General features: G+C 35.8%; 1 protein-coding gene across 6 annotated transcripts in view; it reads left to right on the top strand.

Moving 5' to 3' along the window:
* The window catches only part of PDS5B (PDS5 cohesin associated factor B), a 103,784-nt gene that overhangs the window by 66,333 nt on the left and 16,166 nt on the right, over positions 1-21,285 (top strand). For all 6 annotated transcript variants that reach the window (XM_032678997.1, XM_032678999.1, XM_032679001.1 and 3 more), the window contains 10 exons: positions 312-435; positions 1,216-1,374; positions 2,161-2,229; positions 5,839-5,975; positions 10,373-10,496; positions 15,337-15,541; positions 19,161-19,275; positions 19,632-19,764; positions 20,586-20,705; positions 21,055-21,117. In XM_032678997.1, coding sequence (XP_032534888.1) covers positions 312-435; positions 1,216-1,374; positions 2,161-2,229; positions 5,839-5,975; positions 10,373-10,496; positions 15,337-15,541; positions 19,161-19,275; positions 19,632-19,764; positions 20,586-20,705; positions 21,055-21,117 — 1,249 coding nt within the window. The remainder of the gene's footprint in view (positions 1-311; positions 436-1,215; positions 1,375-2,160; positions 2,230-5,838; positions 5,976-10,372; positions 10,497-15,336; positions 15,542-19,160; positions 19,276-19,631; positions 19,765-20,585; positions 20,706-21,054; positions 21,118-21,285) is intronic.

Raw genomic sequence — 21,285 nt, 5'->3', positions numbered from 1 at the left:
TTTAATAGTAATATGTAGGCAAGAATATTTCCAAAAGAACATGTAGTAACTTGTGCAGATATAAATGCTTGTTTTACCACATGATATTTTATCAACTTTTTACTTGCAAACTATGTATATAAACTTTTTTCTTTTTTTTTTTTTTTTTTTAAGAAAAGAAATTACCCAAACCAAAAGAATTAGCACTTCTGTAGGGGTGTTGTGCTCTTTATATGTATATCTGTACTTTTTTTTGCTAGTTTGATATTTTGGAAGATTTGTGGAAAGATACTTATCTCTTTGTTTGTTTATTTTGCTACACTGCTGTGTAGTGCTTTGCTTCCCGTGTTACATCATAAAGCTAAAAAGGGACCCCCTCGTCAAGCCAAGTATGCTATTCACTGCATCCATGCAATATTTTCCAGCAAGGAAACACAGTTTGCACAGATATTTGAGGTAAAATTAAAATAACTAAGTTACTTTTTATCGATCTTTTATATTACATGTGTAATTACATTTATTACATGTGACAAGTTGTAGTTAATTTAGAAAAAATGTTTTTCGTCTTTCCTTTTGTTCTCATGGTTTCGGCCTGAAAAATGGTAGCAGAGGATGTTTTTCTAATGATCTAATGATCCATCGTGTTTAGGGTTATATATTTTAACAATTGATAGAACAAAACCAAGTGTTGGACTATGTGCTAGAACCACGAACTGTTTGTGGGAAGAGGAACTGTACACTACTCACTTTTGTTGAGAGTGGCCAAAAGTATTTAAATGGTTGCAGAAATTATGGAGAACTGAATTATGGTAGAGACTAAATAAATTGTATAGCTATAACTGCAAATGTTCTTTTTAATTAGCACCCATCAGGCTCTTATCTTGAAGGCTGAATCGTGGTCTGTTACTGAAATTGCTATTTTGAGATATAGTTCTCTGACAAAAAAATAGGCTTTTTAATCCATTGTTTCCTAATGGTCCTGCTTGAGCTGCTACTTTTTGAAGCATCCAGATGTGATAAATATTTTGTCTGTCATCTTGATGTTTCTTTTGATTTGTAGGGGACTTTGTGTGTTGGTGAATGTGTCTTTAAATCTAAATAGTCAATAGCTCTTTTAGAATTGTACTTCTGAAATAGAAATAGACATGAACAATTTGGTACAAAACTGTTATTCCCGTCTCCTCAATAAGACACAGATTGTATCAGTAATACCTGAATTTTTTGCCTTTATTCTAGCCGCTGCATAAAAGTCTGGATCCAAGCAATTTTGAGCATCTCATTACACCTTTGGTTACTATTGGCCATATAGCCATGCTAGCACCTGATCAGTTTGCTGCCCCTTTGAAATCTTTGGTTGCTACTTTTATTGTTAAAGATTTGCTAATGAATGATAGGGTAAGTATTTTAAAAACCTTGTATTAAGATTCTGGTTCTCCTGTAGTATGATACCCAGCAAGTACTTGGGAAAATTTTTGGCGTGCTGGTTCTGCTTTTTGTATATGGTTGTCTTTTGATTTCCATGTGTACTGTTTGACTACACTGAAAATCCACAGTACGGGCAAGGGCAGTACTACTAATTTGGTAGACCTTAAGAAAGTGACAAGCTGTGTAGTTCAGCATTTGATCGCTCGTGACTTGTCTTTTGTTAAAAATGGGAAAATTGTTATAACTCCTCTCAGTTTCGTATCTTGAGTGAGCAAGTTCTGATTTTTTAGTGAGTATAATACATTGGAAAGGAAAATACGCTGTTTAAATGGAAGACTGTGAATTTCAATATTTGAGTACTTTTGTATTGATAGTGACTATAAAGTCAAAAACTGAACTTGTGCATTGTTAGCAATTGTTTAGGGGAAGATTTACTCTCTCAAACTATGTTCTTGAAGTTCCAATCTGCTGGATATGGAAAGTGGAAGTTACTTTTGAAACAATAGCTATTACAATCTAAAGCAATAGTTTTCAGGTAACAACAACAACAACAAAAAAACCCCCCTTTATTAATCTTAAATTTGCTGATACTTGAATAATGAAGTAAGAACAGTATCTCACTTCTGAAATGGTTACTTCTATAAGATACAGACCAGGTTGTGCTGCTGTATTGTGTTCAGAAGCAAACAGAAAAGAGGTTACAGCAAGTTTCATTGAAGAGTAACAGTAGTTTAACAAGTGTAACATTTGGTTTAGCTTCCAGGAAAAAAGACAACAAAACTTTGGGTCCCAGATGAAGAAGTGTCTCCTGAAACGCTTGTTAAAGTAAGTAGTGCTTACTATATTTTCCTATGTATGCGTGTGTAGTACTTAATAAATTCAGTTAATTATCTGGATTCCTAAAGTTGTCAACTGCTTTCATTATTTCCTTGTTATCTTTCTAAAAGTAGAAAAGAAACAAATATTTTTAAATTAAGGATCTTATCACAATACACATTTTTGATTACCAGAAGAAAAAAATTTGCCTATAACTTTTCCTATACACTTGATTAAATTTTTTGTATGGCTTTTTATAGGCTTAGTTTTGTTTTGCAACACTTAAATGTGATGATATCTGGCATACTTAAAGTAAAATTATTTTTTTCTCTCCTGTTCAACATGGGAGTTAAATACTCTAGAAACTTAGTTAAAAGTCTTCCTTTTTTCTTTTGACATTTTATGATATACCAAGAAACTTTCAATGCTGTTTTGGAATAAAGAAAAAATGGAGTTTGAATTTGTCAGTCTTCCTCAAATGAATAAGTGTGTTACATTGTTTTTATTTGTGTGCAATTTGTATCAGAGGAAAACCTAGATTTAAGGGAAAAAACCCTTAAAAATGGTGGGGGGTTTGTTTTGATTTTTTACTTAAAAATGTCATCTCAAGCTTATTACATTTTCTGTACTTTGTAATAGATACTGTCACTCAGTTTTTTACTGAATTAGAAATAGACTTATGATGTGGAAAATATATTCTGTATTTGATTTTTGAATGCCCTTCAGAACATGGATAGATTTTTACTTTCACTTTTTTAGAATAAGAAATATGTTTTTGTAGCATGCTGTATTTTATAGCAGTCATTTAGTTTCTAATGTCTTATGAATAAAGTTGCTCTGATGGTTTTAAAAAGTTCTTTGCCTTCTCTCTTGAAATTGTTAAAGTCTTCATAGCCTACGTCCTTGTCTGCTGGTTTAGTAAGTACTTTGGTTTCCAGCTTGTTACAGAACTCATTACTGGAAAGGCTTGATTTTGTTTGGAGTTGATTCATTACCTTTTTAGTTGTCTCACTACAGCAAGGATATTTTTCATATTTGTACAATTCCATAGTTGCACAGTACACTCCAAAGACTGTTAAAAGAATGTATGTTTGTTTTAATTTCATGAACTGCTAGTGTAAAATAGACATGATTTCACTTCAGTGATTCTACATGTAACTTGAAGTAGTAAATATTGTTTTTCATAACATTTTTTAATGATTTGTGAAGCTGTAATAACTGTCTAGAATGTGCTTTTATGTTGATAAAAGTTTTCATACATTTGGCTATTTGGAAGGGAATTAGCCTATAGCAATTCTTAGGGTAATTTGAAGTTGAAGCCAAGACTGAAAACTGTTAAGAAGCATTTATTTGTAGGTGAAAACAGGTTATTGTGAAAATTGATTTGCAAATTTAATTAGCATTTATTACTACTGAGAAACCTACATTTAATGAATGCTGCAGGCCATGCCATTAGTTTATAAATGATTTCTCTCTGACAGTGTATTTTTCTTCCCTCTGGTTTTAAAAACCTCTTTTTCCCTTTGTAATGTAATTATATATCTAATGGGGATTTTAAAACTAGGGAGTTGCCTAATGAAAGTAGGAATGACTGCTGAAGACAAAATGTTAGTATCATTCAGCCTAACGGATTTAAACCGATACAAACTAACCTTAGTGATTTGGATGCTAAAGCTTAAATGAAATTATGTCTGCAGAGAAATGTTTCAGTACAGTATTAACTATGGCTTGGATTAATGACTGTGGCATAAGCCATTAACTATGGCTTGAATTCCTACGCCTGGCACTTGAGTTCTAAAGCAGTAATCTCTCTCAACAGTGACCTGTACTGAGTAGTGTGCACCACACAGTGGATTGAGATTTATGTATTAGCAGTGATATTTCTTGTTTTCTTCTATGTCACTGGAATATAAGGTTTCTCATCCTATTTCACTAACTACACTTTAAGTGGGGCTTTGTTTCATTTTTCACTACTGCACAAACATGCAGCATTTGTGGCTCTGAAAACTCAAGTTCTCTGGCTAAATACATCATTTATCTGAAGACTAAATAGGGCTAGCATGTTTCTGTCCTCCCAACAAATGGGAAGCACTGATGGTTACAGGTACTGATTATGGCATGAAGAAACTGAACTTGTAAGCTGTGAAAAGATCTGCTGCTATTATTGTTATAATTATTATATTGATTTTATTGCTATTAAAATCTTCTAGTGGAAGACCCTCTGAAAGCTAGGACAAGACAATGTCATTTCTGTTGCTCACACCCCATTTGCATTTTGAGATCAGGAGTAACAGGCATCCTACCTCTTGCTGGTGTTCCCCAGTTAGGTGGAGTAAATGTAAAAAGTAAACAGCCATTTAGATGATAATCCTAGAGCTGAGATCTGAATAGATTGATTGTATGAGGAATTTAATTTGGTGATACTGTGAATGTTTATATAAAAGTTACTAGAATTGCTTTTCCCACTAAAGAGAAAAGTTGACGATACCATGTACAAAAAGTGTCATGTTTTTTCTAAACTTTTGGGTTTTGTGTTTTGATCTTCCAAGTCTGGTGTTTTAGTTTGTTAGGGTTTGTTTTTTTCTTTTTTTGCCCCCCCAAGGATGTCTATGTGATTTAGATGAGCATTTTCATTTTGTCATAAGAGGATACTGTTCCTTATGTTCTTTATTGTCTCTGCTGTCATATTAGGAGGAAAATGAAAGGACAAAGGGATTCAAATACTAAGTAAACTTAATCTCTAAATTCATGTTTTATTTTTTACTAAAGAAATGTGACATTATTCAGTGTTTTAGTGAAATTATTCAGTGTGTCAGTTGCTGGATTCTGCATACTGGCAGAAGCTTGCCTCAAAACACTTGAAGTTTCCATTGGCAAAAGACAAGTTATCCTAAGTAGCAGGCTTTGAGGCTTTTCTTTAAATAGCTGTGAAGAAATATTCTTTTCCAGGATGAGTTATCTTAGGACAGGTTGATACTCTAACAGTCGAAATGTCTATGAAATGTTTTTTAATTTACTTGTCTTAAATTTAAACTCGAATATTATGTAGATAAATAGAGAATGTATTGGGATTGTTTAAGCATGGGAATTTAATGCCAAGGTCGTGGGTTTGATCCCCATATCGGCCATGTGTTTTAAGAGTTGGACTCAATGAATCCTTTCCACCTGAGAAGATTCTGCGATTTGTAGGAATATAGAAAGATGAAAATGTGTTCTGCCTTTTGATCCAGTAACATTTTACCAGTTAGTATAAACTGTTTTGCCTATTCCACAGCATTTAATGACTGGAAGCTCAATTAAGATAATATTTTCAAAAGATAAAATGTGTGATTGCTTAGTTGAAAAAACAGTTCAAACGTTAATTAAATGCATAATTTTTTTTACTGTAGTATGTGCTTGAGACTTTCAGTGAGTGAAAAATTGCTGTCTAGTGAGAGTATTTCTAGTTATCTTTCTGGTATTTAAATGAGTTTTTGCAACCCTGACAGGCTTGTGTTTGTAGCAGCAAAAAGTGCTTGGGAAAATACTATGTGTTTAAATTAAGATAAAGATTATTTTAAAAATGTGGCTTATGATGTGATTGGACTTTTTGATATCAATTTTTTTTTTTTTTTTCAGATTCAGGCCATCAAGATGATGGTTCGGTGGTTGCTGGGAATGAAGAACAACCACAGCAAGTCAGGAACTTCTACTCTGAGGTTGCTAACAACAATATTACACAGTGATGGAGATTTAACAGAGCAGGGGAAAATTAGGTGTGTAACAGATGGTAATGTTTTCATATCTGTGATGCCAGTGTGGGGAGAATTTTGGTCAAAGTAGTACTTAAACTATTCTGTTAGACTGTTTAAAACTTATACATCTTATCTCATAAGAACCAATGGTAAACTTGGCTGGGTTCCTGCATAAGGTTGCCGAGTCTCAGTTTTTGTAACACTGTACATACAGCTATATTTTAGTTTTTGTCTTCTTTGTTTTATTTATTTCTTCAAAAGAAGAAATAAACTATGCAACTTTCTCCTTCCCACTGAAAATTGGTTTTAATTTTTTATGCAGCTTGCTATTCCTGATGTACCAATGGCTTTGTATGCCAAAGGCCAGTAGGTGGGATTTCTAATAAAAATAATTGCATATTGTAGTAAACCAATTGGAAATAGCTAGTATATAAGATGCTTCTGCCTGATGACAGGCTAATCCGTTGAGGCCTCTACAAGTGAAAGGAAGAGGGAAATGTGTAAAGAGGATTTCAAGTCTCAATAAATAATATACCTTTTAGGTGATTGTCAGACAACTTGTTTCTCTGGGTATCTTCCTAATACTCTGTGGTAGGAGAAGTGACAAGTTGTCAGCTACTATTGCTTGTAAAACATTGAAAATTTATGTCTACACAAGCCATTAAGGGCATGGATGGATTGTACTGGTGTGAGTAAAAAGGTTTTAATTTTTGGGTAGAGTTTAATTTTATACAGTTATTATGCAGATAGAACCCATGCTGTGTGTGCAACATTGCAAACCTGAGAATTTGTCTAGCATGTTATCTTTGTAGCAACTGTGTAATCTGTCTTGTAGCTCCTCTAAGTAATTGTTTCATAGTTTTAAATTCTGTAATATCACCATTCGTGGCAGTAATTTGGCTTTTCAGCACGGCTGCTTGGAGCATATGGTTGGCTTATCCAGTAATTTGTGAATAGATCAGTTTGATAGGTCCTGGGTACTTTCATGCTTGGAGTGATGATTCCTTACTGTGCATGTTTTAGAAATTTAGTTTTCCTACTCTTTTTGTACACAGAAGCAGTAGTAGAAACTTGATATAATGATGTGGTCAGTTCTCCATTATTAAATCAAGTTAATGGAGGGCTAGGGATCCTTTTAGGGTAGGGAGATAGCTGCAGTGACATGTGATGTTGCTCTGGAAGTAACCCTTCAACCCCAGAGCTTGGAGCTCTGCCTGGGGATGGATGATGAGCCAACTGAGAGCTTATGGGTTAAGACTGTAGAGCAGACTGGTATGGGTGACATCATAATGGGTGTGTGCTGGAGGGCCCCTTCCCAGGAAGAGGAAGAGGATGAAGCCTTCTTTAAACAACTAGAAATGACTTCATGTATGCAGTCTTTGTCCCTCATGGGGAACTTCAAACACTCCAGTATCCGCTGGAGGAGCAACACAACTGTGCATAAACAATCCAGGACACCACTGATGACAGCTTTTTGACACAAGTGGTAGGTGACCCAATGGAGAGGATCTCTCTGCTGCACCTCACAGTTTGCCACAAGGAGCAGGTTGTTGGGGGTGTGAAGATTGAAGGCAACCTTGGCTATAATGACCATATTATACGGAGTTTAAAATCTTGATGGCAAGAAGGAGGGCAAAAGGCACGATCAGAGTGCTGGACTTCAGGAGAAAAATCTTGGGTCTCTACAAGAATCTGCTTGTAGAGTCCCATTGGATGAGGTCCTAGAAGGAAGAAGGGCCCAAGAAAACTAGTTAACTAATATTCAAAAACAATCCTTCATTTGTCAAGAGTGGTCAAAGCAGAAGGTCAAGCAAATATTTCAGCAGAGCTGCCTGGAGGAGAAGGGAGCTCTTGGCAAAATTTGAACACAAGAGGATTGAGAGTAGTCCTGTGGAGTAGTACTTGGGGACACTGATAGACATGAGCCAACAATGTGTGCTCACATACCAGAAAGCCAGTTGTATCCTGGGCTGCATCAAAAGCAATGTGGCCAGCAGGCCGAGAGATATGATTCTGCCCCTTTACCCCACTCTGGTGAGACCCTATCCAAGGTGCTGCATCCAGCTCTGGGGTCCTCAGCACAGGAAGGACATGGACTTGTTGGAGTAGGTTCAGAGGAGGGTCACAAAAATGGTCAGAAGGTGGAGTGGTTCTACAAGGAAAGGTAAAGAGAATTGGAATTGTTCAGCCTGGAGAAGTGTCCGTGGAGACCTTATTGTGACCTTTCAGTACTTAAAGGAAGGCCTATAGATGAAAGGAAGAAATTTTTTATGATGAAGGTGGTGAAACACTGGAACAGATTGCCCAGGGAGGTGGTAGATGCCCCATCCCTGGAAACATTCAAAGTCAGGTTGGACAGGGCTCCAAGTAACTTGCTTATTGCAGGGAACTGGACTAGATGAGCTTTAACAGTCCTTTCGAACCCAGACTATTCTATGGTTGTATGAGTTATAGAGAAAGTGGAAGTAGAGATGGGTAACCTGGAAGAAATACAGATACGCCGTCTGAGACACAGTTAGGAAAGCCAAATCCCAGCTGGGATTGAATAGTGACAAAGGCAAACAGAAGAGCTTTGTAAGTGACACAAGGAAGACTAGGGAAAACGTGCACCCACTGCTGCATAAGGCAAGAGCCCTGGTGGCAGGACATGTATTCATTATTTCCCAGTATTACTTTTGGGAAAGCTCCATATTGGTAGAAGGACAGGTCTCCGTAGTCTCTGTGTGAGCTATACTGCCTAACTAACGAGTACTCTCAAAACCTGAAGCAGAGAGATGTTGTTTCAGGCCTATTAGGTCTACATGGAACTTGCTGACACTTCCTGACCTTTATTCTTCAACCTTTGAGAATGCAGTAAGGATATCTTCTTTCTAGCAATGCTTACTGTGTCCCTGCTGTGCAAACATGACACTGGTCCTTCTGATTTAGAGTAGGCTTTGGAAAAAGAGTAAAGTTGTCTGTTCAATACAGAACATAATCTTTTAAATTGTACTTGATATGAGGTCATTCTGTATGAGTCAGTTTTTGTGTTCATGACTTGCATTTGTCATTGAAACAATGTATAATTTGCTAAAGATAATTAAATGAAAGTGCAAGAGCTCAGGAGATGTTTGATGTTTTTTAGGCCCTTAGTCATGGTGTAATCATCTTGGTGTTATTGTCCTCATCAGCCCTAAAAATTACTCTGCCCCTAGGCCTCTTTAAATCTACGCAACTGTACCTTTCATTGACAGAGTAAAAGAATGAGTTTTTTTAAATTTCAAAGCACGGTTTAGCGTAGAGTATCAGGTAAAGGCAAGGTCCTACTTGGAAAATAAATAAATCCCTTCTCTTGTTCGTCCTTCATGCCTTGAAGTAATAGGATTGATGACTTTGTTGAATTGCTTTTAAATCAACAACTGATTTCTTTGAGATGTTAGCATATGTAGGTTAAATTCACCAGTCTTGTGTTTCTTTAATACTGAATTTTACCAATAAATAATATATCAACTGTCCTTTCCAGGTATTTCTTTTCAATTTTATAAGTCTACAGTTTTATAAAATTCAAGATTATACTAATTTTCTATTTGTGGTTAGGTTGAATCAGCTAGGTTGAACTTGCATGTCTTTGTAGAAGGATTTTATTTTAGTCTATACTAAGCATGAAATAATAGTATTTAAGGATGGGAGAACACTGGCAATTGCTGAAAGTACTGATATTAGATATGAAGCTAAATTAAGATTTTCTAGAAATGCTATCTGCATTTTCCTTTAACTAAGCTGTACCAAGAGAAAATTTGTTAAAAAAATATTGGAGTTTGGAACTTCATAGTTCTGTGCTGTAGAAGAATTGCTACACATCTGATATACATTTTCAGTGGCTATATTCAAAAGACACTTTGGTGTTGTCTTAAAAAAAGAATTCACTTAGTCATCTACCGTAATGTCTAATTAATCTTAATTTATGTTGACCCGCAGCATGGATTTTGAGCTAGAAAAAGTTTGGCAACTTTGGGGACTAGAAATGGGCTACTTCTTTGGCAGGAGCCCTCTGCTGAAATAAAAGCAGCAAGCTGAACAGTGTTTTACTGCTAAATGTGATCTCTGAGGGGCAATATGGACTCTGTTGGTTCAATGCGCCACTAGAACTGTTTCATACCCATGTGGAACTTTTAGGAAGTTTCAGGGAAGATTTTTATTGCCAAGTTTAGGGCAAGGTAATAGATGCGTGGTAATAGGCTGTAAAATGTGGTGCCACAAAAAATACTTTTGAGTTGAAATTATTTTTGCTGGTATGAGGGCAGCTAAGTCCATGGAAACTTCTTTCTTTTTAAGTACTTGTTTTTCAGCAATGCACACTTACTGAAATTTAATTAAGTCAAATAATTACATAATTTTTTTACGAATTAACCCTCATAATCCATGTGCTTGTTTTTCAGTAAACCTGATATGTCTCGCTTGAGGCTGGCTGCAGGAAATGCTATTGTGAAGTTGGCACAGGAACCTTGTTACCATGAAATCATCACCTTAGAACAATACCAGCTGTGTGCACTAGCCATAAACGTAAGGAAATTCGATGGGAGTTGTGGGTTGTCAGCAAATGTATGAGTATATAGTTGTTTGTTCTGTATGTTGTGTATATTTCTGTGAATCTAGTTTTATGCAAAACGTTCATCTTTGGCATGAAATTATTTTTCTACTACATAATCCTGGAAACTCATTTTGGATGAGAATTATCTCTATAGTACTGGGTTGCCCAGTGGGGGAATACTAACTTACGGTAGTCAAATGTTAGAATATTGATAAACCAAGGAATTCAGTATATATTTCAAGTAATACCCCAGCTGCATTATGACATTATTAGAAGTTGAAATGAGATTATGTAAATTATGTTGAACTGTGGTGACAACAGTGACCTCGGTTTCTCTTTCTGTCAGTACTTGGGTAGAATATATGTGAATACAGAGACTTTTTAAAGATAGTTGGCATCCTTTAAATATTAGAAGAAAAATTGAGAGATTCCTCAGTAGATGCTGGAGTTGTCATCCTTAACTTCTGAAGTTAGTAACAGAAAGAAAGTAATTTTAATATTTTAAGTGGAGATGTAGAGATCCTCTGTATTTCTGTCCTGTAGACGTAGCAAATTCTACAGAAATTGATTCATATGCCAAGAGCAAGTGGTCGTGAAGGGACTTGTGTTGGTGTTACTTGTGTAACTGCTGATATTCTCCTGGCTTTACACAAGTAAAGACATACTCTGGAAGGAATTACTTCCGGAAGATATCTGCAGTAATCATGATATTCCATTCTAGACCTGAATTCCTGAGGCTGGCTAAAGCTTTAGCTGCAACCCATTTAAATATCAGAAGATTTTAAATTGGTATTTAATATTAGAAAATAGAGTATAGCTTCTGTGTGGGTATTTTTTATTTCATATAGAATATCTCTTAATTTCTTAAGTTGATTGGAGTTGGTTACAGTTAGCTAGAAAAATCATTCCTATACCAGAGTAAGACAGTCTGTATTAGGCTTGTATATTGTTTTTTACTGTGTTTGTATGAATTTTAAGCTTCTGTGTTCCTGGGGAAGGAACCCTTAGTTCCCAAATAGTATGAAAAACAAGAAAATGGAACAAAATTTAAAACTACTTAAGCAGATGAAATCTAGCAAAAATGCAGCAGGAATTCAGTGGTAATAACTGAAGGTCTTTATACCTTAAGCAAAGTGATACTTTTCAGTCTTCCTGTTACAAAACCAAATAGAAATGTTAGTCTTGTCTCAAAATGAGTTTTAAATATTTTTACAATTCAGAACAAAATTAGTAGAGAGGAAAATAGGCACTTACTGTAATGACAAATAAGCTCTATTTCTGTTCTAGAAAGGATACTCTAGCTGGATAATGTCATGCCAGACTAGCCTTGCCAATGTAGTATTTGCATGTTCTGTTTTCTTGTGCTCCCAGTGATCAACATCTGTTCATTTCTTCAGTCGTTTTCCTCCTGTGGCAAATCTTTCTTTACTGCAAATGTTAACCTTGTAGTTCTCTATCAGAATTTTGCTTCATTGTTTCGATGCTCTTCTCAGTATGTTAGTTGCAGGCTCTTTGCTCTCCATTTCATCACTGTCTCTCACTTTTTTCCACTACTTTTTTTCCAGCTATAACAATCTTAACTGTTTGTGGATATAGCTAACAGATGTGTTGTCACCTTCTTTTGCTATCTTTATGTCTAGTGTTTACTTCTCTTAAATTCCCAAAAGGGAATTTTGAGAGATGAGATTTAAATTAGAAGAACACAAGAGGGTTATCAACATTTATAAACCAGTTAGTATCACATTTTATATAGCATCATAGAATACTTTGGATTGGAAGGAACCCCTAAGGATTATCTCATTACAACTCCCCTACTGTACTCAGGGACACCTTTCACTGGACCAGGTTGCTCAAAGCCCTGTCCAACCTGGTCCTGAACACCTCCAGTGGTGGGGCATCCTCAATTGCTCTGGGCAATCTGTTCCACTGTCCTACCACCCTCACTGTAAAAAGTCTCTTCCTTATGTCTAATCTAAACCTAACCTCTCTCAGTTTAAAGCTGTTGCCCCTTGTCCCATTACTGCAGGACCAGGTAATGGGACCAGTTTTTCTCCGTCTTTCTTATAAGTCCCTGTCATACATTGAAAGGCCGCAACAAGGTCTCCCCAGAGCCTTCTCTTCTCCAGGCTGAACAACCCTAACTCTCTCAGTCATTCTTCCTAGGAGAGGTGTTCCAGTTCTCTGACCATTTTCATGGCCTTCCTCTGGCTCTGCTCTAACCAGCTCCATGTCTGCCTTCTAATGAAGTGCTCCTGATGGGGTCCCATGAGAGCAGAGCAGATGTCAAGGATCACCTCCCTCAACCTGCTGGCCCCCTCTCCTTTTGATGCAGCCCAGGACACAGTTGGCTTTCTGGGCTGCGAGCAGACATGGCTGGCTCACGTCCAGTTTTTCATCCACCAGTGTCCCCAGTCCCTCTTGGCAGGGCTGTTGTCAATCCCTTCATCCTTCAGCTTGTGTGGACACTGAGGATTGCCCCGACTCAGCTGCAGGACCTTACAGTTGGACTTGTGGAGCCTCATGAGGTTCCCATGAGCCCACTCCTCAAGCCTGCCAAGGATGCCTCTGGATGGCATCTCCTCCTGCCCTCCAGTGTATCAACAGCACCACTTGGCTTTGTGTCATCCAGTCTTGCTGAGGGATGTACTCAATCATGCTACCTGTGTAATTCATAAAGATGAATAATGCTGGTCCCAGTATTCACCCCTGAGGGCATCACTTGTTACTGATCTCCATCTGGACATGGATTTATTTTTTTTTTTTTTTACTGCAATTCTGTGGACATGACCACCCAGCTAATTTCTTATAGTCCATCTATGAAAGCCATATCTGTCCAATTGAGAGACAAGAATACTGTGTGAGACTGTGTCAAAACCCTTATAGAAATCCAGGTATATGACATCAGTTGCTCATCACTTACTCATTTACTGAGTTACTTCATTGTAAAAGGCTACAAGACTGGTCAGGCGCGATTTGTACTTTTTGAAGCTGTGTTGGCTCTCTGTAATCCCCTCCCTCTGGATATATCCATATGACTTCACATCATTGCCAGGACAATCTTTTCTTCTGTAGTATTAGTTCTATCACGTTTCCCTCCTCATTTATTGATATTTTTTTTACCTTTTTTTGACTTGCTAAATTGTTTTCTAGAAAACTAGACATTCCTGTCAAGCAGGAATTATGCCTTTCCTTTTCACTGCCGCTCTTAATGGATTTTGAGTACTTACAAATAACTTTTTTAGATGTTCTTGAGGTCTTCTGCAGTTTTCTTTGTCACTTTCAGTTCAGATCCTCAGACACAGAGTAACTCTACTGGCATTTTTTCTTCTCTGATACTACTGTTTTGTAATGTGTAATAATTAGAGTGCAGAATACATAATCCTGTGTTGTCACTAATTGCTGTGATGATTTCATCACAACTAATTGTGGTGATGAAATGCATGTAGTTCTAGTCATTTTAAAATAAGTTCTGGATGTCTTTGACCAATGTTGTAAGCTTACCAGCAGTTGACTTATTTGGTCTGCAGCAAATTTTGATGTCAGCAGAGCTTCATACTGAAAGAGAGTAGAAAATAATTGAGCGTAGTGTAGAGTACTTCAGTGTTTAACAGGCTTTAAGACCAGATTTAAGATCTAATAAACTTTGCTGTTGAAAATGATATGTAATTGAATGAAGAAATCTTTTAGATTGCATAAGTTTCATTTGTTTAATAAGATCCCAAAACATTTTCAGTTTTCCGTGCTAACTGAGAGTATTTTAATTGATGAAAGAATCAGAGCTGTGTCTGAGTGGTACATGATACTTTGCAAATATATATTTTTTTAAGTGGTTTTAAATGGTGAAGTTCTGATGAATCAGCATTAAATTCAGACATGTGGATATATAAAGCTGGTTTGATTTTATGGGGTTTACGTGTACGCTGTTGAAAATAGCATACGTTGGATAAGTTTTATCCCCCTTCTTCTCACTGAACTACTATAACTGAGCCGAATTTAAGGTTATTCTCAATATTAAAAGAAAAAGAAATTATAATCATTCCAGTTGGCCAGACAAAACCATCAGTAACATCGAACTATAACTTCCTTGTCCCCTGAGGCAAAGAGGACATGCTTCCTTGCTGATACACCAACTAGGCGTAGGTTTCTTCTAAGCTTCTGAAAGGCTTTAGAATTAGATGATGTTACTGAGGAGGAAAATAAGGCTGTATCTTAGCCTTCTGCTGGGGGGTGGATTTGCTGTTGTGAGGCAATGCATCATGAGTAGGTCTCATGGTTTGGTTTTGTGGGCTTAAGTTGCTTCAGCTTTGGCTATGGCAGGTGTTTCAGGGTTTCAGTCCATACAGGGAGGAGTATTGCTTGAAGTGCAGAAAGGAAAATGGGACTTGATTGAAGAAGTTTCTTGTGGATTTCGTTTTTGGTGGGGAAAGAGGAAGGCTTGTTTTATCTCAAACATGATCTCTTTTGATGCCGTTCACAAATTTAGCAGAGTCAATGTTACCAATGGCTAGGTTTTGGCTCTGCACTTCCCTTGGGTCCTGAGTGTGATATCTTCCTGTACAATTCCTGAACCTTAATTCTTCTTCTGATTTTAAGGGAAACTTCAACTGATTAATTCAATTAAATTGCTCTGAATTGACATTAAAAAAAATCCTTGAATTTCCTATGTTTCTGTGACTACAAGGTCCAAAATTGCTTTTTTTCATATTTACCTGGGCTTCCGTGTTTTATTTCACAGTCTGTATTGCTTTTAGAAAAGTTTACTGTTACCTTTTCTACTTTTGACTGTTTTATTCTTTTGGTTTTTTTTAATAGGATGAATGTTACCAAGTGAGACAAATATTTGCTCAGAAACTTCACAAAGGCCTTTCTAGACTACGGCTGCCACTAGAATATATGGCTATTTGTGCACTGTGTGCAAAAGATCCTGTGAAAGAGAGAAGAGCTCACGCCAGGCAGTGCCTTGTGAAGAACATAAATGTCAGAAGAGAATATCTGAAACAACATGCAGCAGTTAGTGGTAAGAGAGTAGAAGTTACTTTTTGGTACAAGTGCTGTAGTTCAAATGTAAATGTGAGTAGACTGAAAACAGTGGTGGTTGTCTGTTTTTGTACATAGAACAGCTGTAAATTTCGCTTAGTGATATCTAATGAAAACTGAAATTTTTCAGTTTTTCTGATTTTCTTTTGATGTTTTTTAACAGGCATTTCTGAGGTCTTTCAGTTTTGTTAAAAAACTGTGCAAATGCTTATGCCTAAATATATTGAAAGTGAAGTAGTTTTTCAAGGCAGTTATGTGTACTGTTTGAACTTAATGGTTAATAATATTCTAAGTGAAATGACAATGATTAATTTTACTTCAGTAATTAATAATATATAACCTTAATGAAATAAATGTTATATTAAATAGACTCTTTGCACTGCTATATTGAGTAGCTTCTTATCTTATGCTGGCAAAGGTCTATATTTGTAGACTGTTCAGGATGAGTTTATGTACTTCTTTCTTCTCAGTGCCAGCAATCTGATCATGGGAATGCTTTGGGAGTTATTATGGACTCATGTTAGCTATTTTTAATTTTATTAAATCAGTCCTTTTGACTTAAAGCTACATACATACAGTGTGACAACACTGGTATATGGTCATAGGAAAAAGTAGACCTTTATGAAGAGCTATGAGTGTTTTGAATAAGAGCTTTTGAAAGTTTTATTTCTTTGAAATATTACTGATGGTTTGGCTTTTGTGAAATAAAGGGGTTTTTTTTCATCTTCTTTAGCATAAACCAGACCTGTTTTGTGAATCTGATCTCACAGATGCTGTCAGATTTCCTTTTGTGATTATGAATCACTTTATGTTAACCATATCAGTCTGTCTTTCTTAGTCCTCTTAGACTTTGATCAGAGAATTAGTCTGCAGAGAAATCCTTTTGTGTGTCATTAATTAGACTTAAAGAAGAAAGAGTGGTACTTTTCTCCCACCTCAATAACATGGAAAAAGGAAAATAAATTGAGCAAACACCTCTAAGTCATCTTAAGACTATTCCTCTTGAAAGTTGAAAACTCTTTTTAGTAGTAGGAGAAAAATAGAATTCTCGTATGTTTAAAATAGGTGCTGTGAAGTTGCTATCAAAAATCTGTAGAAGAAATTTAGAGGAGTCTAGGTGTGTGTGTGATTCTCTTTATCCAGTAGAACCTCAAAGTGTGCCTGATGATTTTTTTTTTTCTTGCTGAAATATTTGAGTGATGCCATTGATTTGATATGTGCTATAATCTGTGAGAAGTCTGGATTAAATATAGATTGCAGGATTTTTTGAGGATTGCAGTGTTAACTTTGTGCCATTCAGGTTTACCAGTCTGAGCTTTCAACAAATACAATGTCTCAAACTGTATCCTAAAATATCCATATTGCAGAAGTACAGCTGAAGCTCAGTTCTGATAATAAAGTGCTATTTAAACATATATGTGTTTCTCTCTGCCACTCTCCTTACGAAGCATGAAGTAATGCAGGGTAGTAATGACTGTAGTACCTCCTTTGGAAATCTGCATCTTTGATTAATATAGCTATTTTTCTGAATCTGTAAATGTTTGATTTTGTGATGCATTTTGTCTTGAAACCTTGGTACAGGTGAGGAGGATATCTGTTGGATATTTTTGGAGGATTTCAGCATTTGTCGAAAAGATGATATATTTCTGGAAAACTTCCTAAGGACTGGTACCAGACAGTAAAATGCCTCTTTTCTTCCACACTGGCCTTTTAAAGGCTGGCAGGAATTATTCTCAACTCTCTTAAATTCTCTAAATGCTATTCAGAGTAGAAGCCGCTCAAGAAGAGACTTATTTTGGTTGTGTATCTGTTACTAGTTTCATCTGGGTAGAGATGTGTCTTGCATAGGAATTATTGTTTTCTCAGGATGGGCTTTTACTTGCAAGTCAGTAAGCAGAAGAATGACAAGGGTGAAGATTAATTTTTTAACAAGTTTCTTTCCTAAAAGATCATAAAGAACTTCATGAAGGGTTTTGGCACACTGTAGTTTTATGTACTGGTAGAAAAGCCACCCTACCTTTCAGGTTGTGTCTTTCTTCATTAGAGATGAGGAAAGAATGTGTAATTACAATTTTTTGTTATGACAGGGATTAAATACAATATGTACCAATATTTGTTCTATTCCTGTTTTGTCTGGAACTGATTCATTTTGTTTTCCAGACCTAGTTGGAATTATCGTTATATTAGAAATTGTCTGAAGCAGGAAGTTGCTGAAAAACTGAATTCATGAGCTCTTGATGAACGTTCTATTGAAGTTACTAATTAATACAAATAATAGTGGGTTGATTTGCCTGGGACTTGTCTAAGTCAAGCCTATTTTGCTAGTGTTCTAAAGTCATAATTATGTTCTTTTTCTTCCATTTCCCATCTTTATTTTTTAATTTAGTAATGCAAACAACTGCTGGCTAAAATGCAGGACAGTGCTTGAAGAAGTGAAGGATATTTTTTAAGTTAATAGTGCAGTGTCAATTGAAACAAATTAAAAACTGCTTTGCAGAGTACACTGTATTTCAGTTACATAAAAATAGCTTGAAATAGACATTAGGTGGTATTATATATATAAATATATATTATGTAGACTGTGCATTACCCCTATTTATGCAGACCTCTAAGAAGGTGATAGATTAAACCTCACTTATGCATGACAATTATTTTTTGTAAAATCTACAATAACGATGTATTTTATTTGATGTGCACAATAACTGTGAAACACATCTCATGTGAATACATACATTGGAGATAAAAATGTCAGTGTTCTAATGTATTGTAAAATTGTTTTCAAATGTAATGATTTACAGATTTTTGGACTTAATCATAACTGAATAGGGGATAGTTAAAAGCTTACTGAAAGAAGATTTTCCAGACTTGGTCATGTCTTTCATGACTGCTTACTAGCTCAAAAATGTGTTGTTGTTTTTTTCAAAAGCAGAGCTAGGAATTTCCCTCTTCTTCACACATAAATTGAAGTGTTTATCCATAGTTAATACTATAACTTTGCATTTGCCACAAGCACGTAAGATCAGATGCTTGTACCATAGCAAGGTACATAGAATACTAGCATGCCTTCCTTCGCCTGTTGTCTTGCCTGTTGCACAGGGTACAGGTTTAATAATTAAGGTGTATTGTGCATCCACTGGTTCCTCTTAGGCATTAGGCTAAAGAAAGCATTGTGGATGTTAGCTGCAATATGTTTGTTTTGGTTTGGTTTGGTTTTTTTTACTTTTGGTATACAACTTGTCCTTCTGTTGTCCTTACCCCATAGGAGAGGGGTTTTTTTATTCTGATTTTCTTCATCAAACTTTGACGTGCCGGACTTCATGCTGCATGGTATTGGTCAGGGAATTTGTTACCTTATAGAATATATATTTTGTGATCATAACTCTGAGAAGGCCATTGGCAACAATCCTTAGTTTTTGAATCCCTGGGGAAAACAGGCCTTCTGTCTGTCATGATGTAGGAAAGACTTTCTTCTGCAGTCATTGCTTAGGATTACTTAAAAGTCTCAGAGGATGCTAAAAAAATTTTGCCCTTTCCTCTTTAGTAGAAAAGTGTATTTCTTAGTATGTAGTTTTTTGATGCATCTTTCTTCTGCTTTTCAGAGAAACTGTTGTCACTTCTACCAGAGTATGTTGTTCCTTATACTATCCATCTCCTAGCTCATGACCCAGATTATGTCAAAGTCCAAGACATTGAACAACTCAAGGACATTAAAGAGTAAGACTACTTTTAATAGTGTTCTTTCTAACTTTATTCTAAGTGAAATTTTAATTCATGGTGGTACTCTGTTACAATGTCAAGTGCACCTAATGATGGCAGTTATTTCTGTAAAATATTGTGACAAATAGTATAGGTGTTTTTTTAGTGCTCTCTGATATTTTACAGATGAACTCTTTGTCTTCTGCTCATCCTACCTTAATTTCATTTTTTCTAAAGAATTGTTTTCCCAGAGTTAGACTGGTTTGAATTCATAATACTAGTAAAACCTAGACTAAATCACTTTCTCAAATGTGCTTTCTTAAAGATTTTCTTTTGTATTTTCATTTGTGCGGAATACTGCATTTCTCCTTTAGGTGCCTATGGTTCATACTGGAAATATTGATGGCTAAAAATGAAAACAACAGTCATGCATTTATCAGAAAAATGGTAGAAAATATCAAACAGACTAAGGATGCTCAAGGACCAGATGATCAAAAAATGAATGAAGTAGGTGATACTTTTTGATTGGAAATTGCATTTCATTCTGGCCTGCTTATGGAAGGGAGTTGCTTTTTGTTTATATACCAACTTCAAAATATCTTTCAATAGAGTTGTATGTATGAGACGATACTTTATATATTGTAATGATAATATGTGTTGTAGTTTAGATGACAGTTATTTTCCTGTGGTTCTTGCACATCCGCAAGGGACTTGTAATGGTTTTCAGTCCTCCTGAAATCAGTAAGATTACCAAACACTAATTTTAAATAGATGTAAACTATAACTTCTACTGTTTAAATCATCTACTAAATTGCTTTGTAATATTTAATTTTTAAAATGCAGGAGTAAGCTTAGTATAGGAAGGAAAATAGTTACATTAGAAGTCTCTGGTTTGTATTGTGTAGTGAATGTATCAAACCCTGATCTTGCTTTTGTGTTTTTAGCATCACACAGTGTACAGATTTGTCACTGTTCTGCTTTGCCCAGAGAGATGAGGTTTGGGTAGTGGGTGGGTGGGGTGTGTGAGTTCATTTGTTTGTTTTACTTTGTCTTAGAAACTAAGGCAAGGGCTATTCTTAAGTGCAGAAAGATCATGAAAGCTATCTGTCCTCAACTGTTAGACTTAACAATGCTTTTTGCCTTTAGTGTCTGTATTTCAGTACTCTGCAATACACTGTTTAAGATGCAGGCTGGTGTTAAATTATTAAGATGATTGCTTTTAAACTGTGAGTTCTTGTAGTTCTGTGCTCAAAAGATACACTATCTCTTGTCAAGATTTCAATGAACTTTTAAAGTGTTGTTTGGTCTTGTAATTTTATTATTTACAGAAACTATATACGGTCTGTGATGTAGCAATGAATATCATTATGTCAAAGAGTACAACATACAGTTTGGAATCCCCTAAAGACCCTGTACTTCCAGCCAGATATTTTACTCAACCTGACAAGGTATACCGTGGCATTTAATTTTTCTTGAGATAAGTCTGTTTAAATATTTGTAAGTTGTAACTTAATGTTGTTTTTCTTAAATATTTCTTGTAACTTCAAACTTCTCCCTATTATATTGTAGTTGAAAACGTACGTATATGTTTTCATAAATATTTGTATATGTGTACACACACAGAGTTCTCCCCCTTCCCCCAACCCCGATGTTAGTGTTCTGGTTTAAAAATTCAAAAGCATAAGTGATGTAAAGAAAATCTTTCAGTGCAATCTCCAAAATGTATATATATATACACATATATATAGAATTCACTGATTATTGCTGTAATTCCCGCCCCCTCTCCTTTCTTTACAGAATTTCAGTAACACCAAAAATTATCTTCCTCCGGAAATGAAGTCTTTTTTTACTCCTGGAAAGGTAGGTGTGGTGTGGGGGCTTGGAGGGGGCTTGTTTTTGGTGCTGTATTTGAAGTTCTGGTTTGTCTTTCTTTTTTTTTTTTTTTTTTTTTTTGTGGTGATCTTACTTGTTTGCCTGTTTGTTCCTGTTTGTTTTCTTTGGAGTTTTTTTTGTGTATGTTTGTGGTTT

This window comes from Chiroxiphia lanceolata, chromosome 2 (genome assembly GCF_009829145.1).
Source record: "Chiroxiphia lanceolata isolate bChiLan1 chromosome 2, bChiLan1.pri, whole genome shotgun sequence".
In the NCBI taxonomy this organism is placed as follows: Eukaryota; Metazoa; Chordata; class Aves; order Passeriformes; family Pipridae; genus Chiroxiphia; species Chiroxiphia lanceolata.
This window is presented reverse-complemented; position numbering and strand designations above follow the sequence as displayed.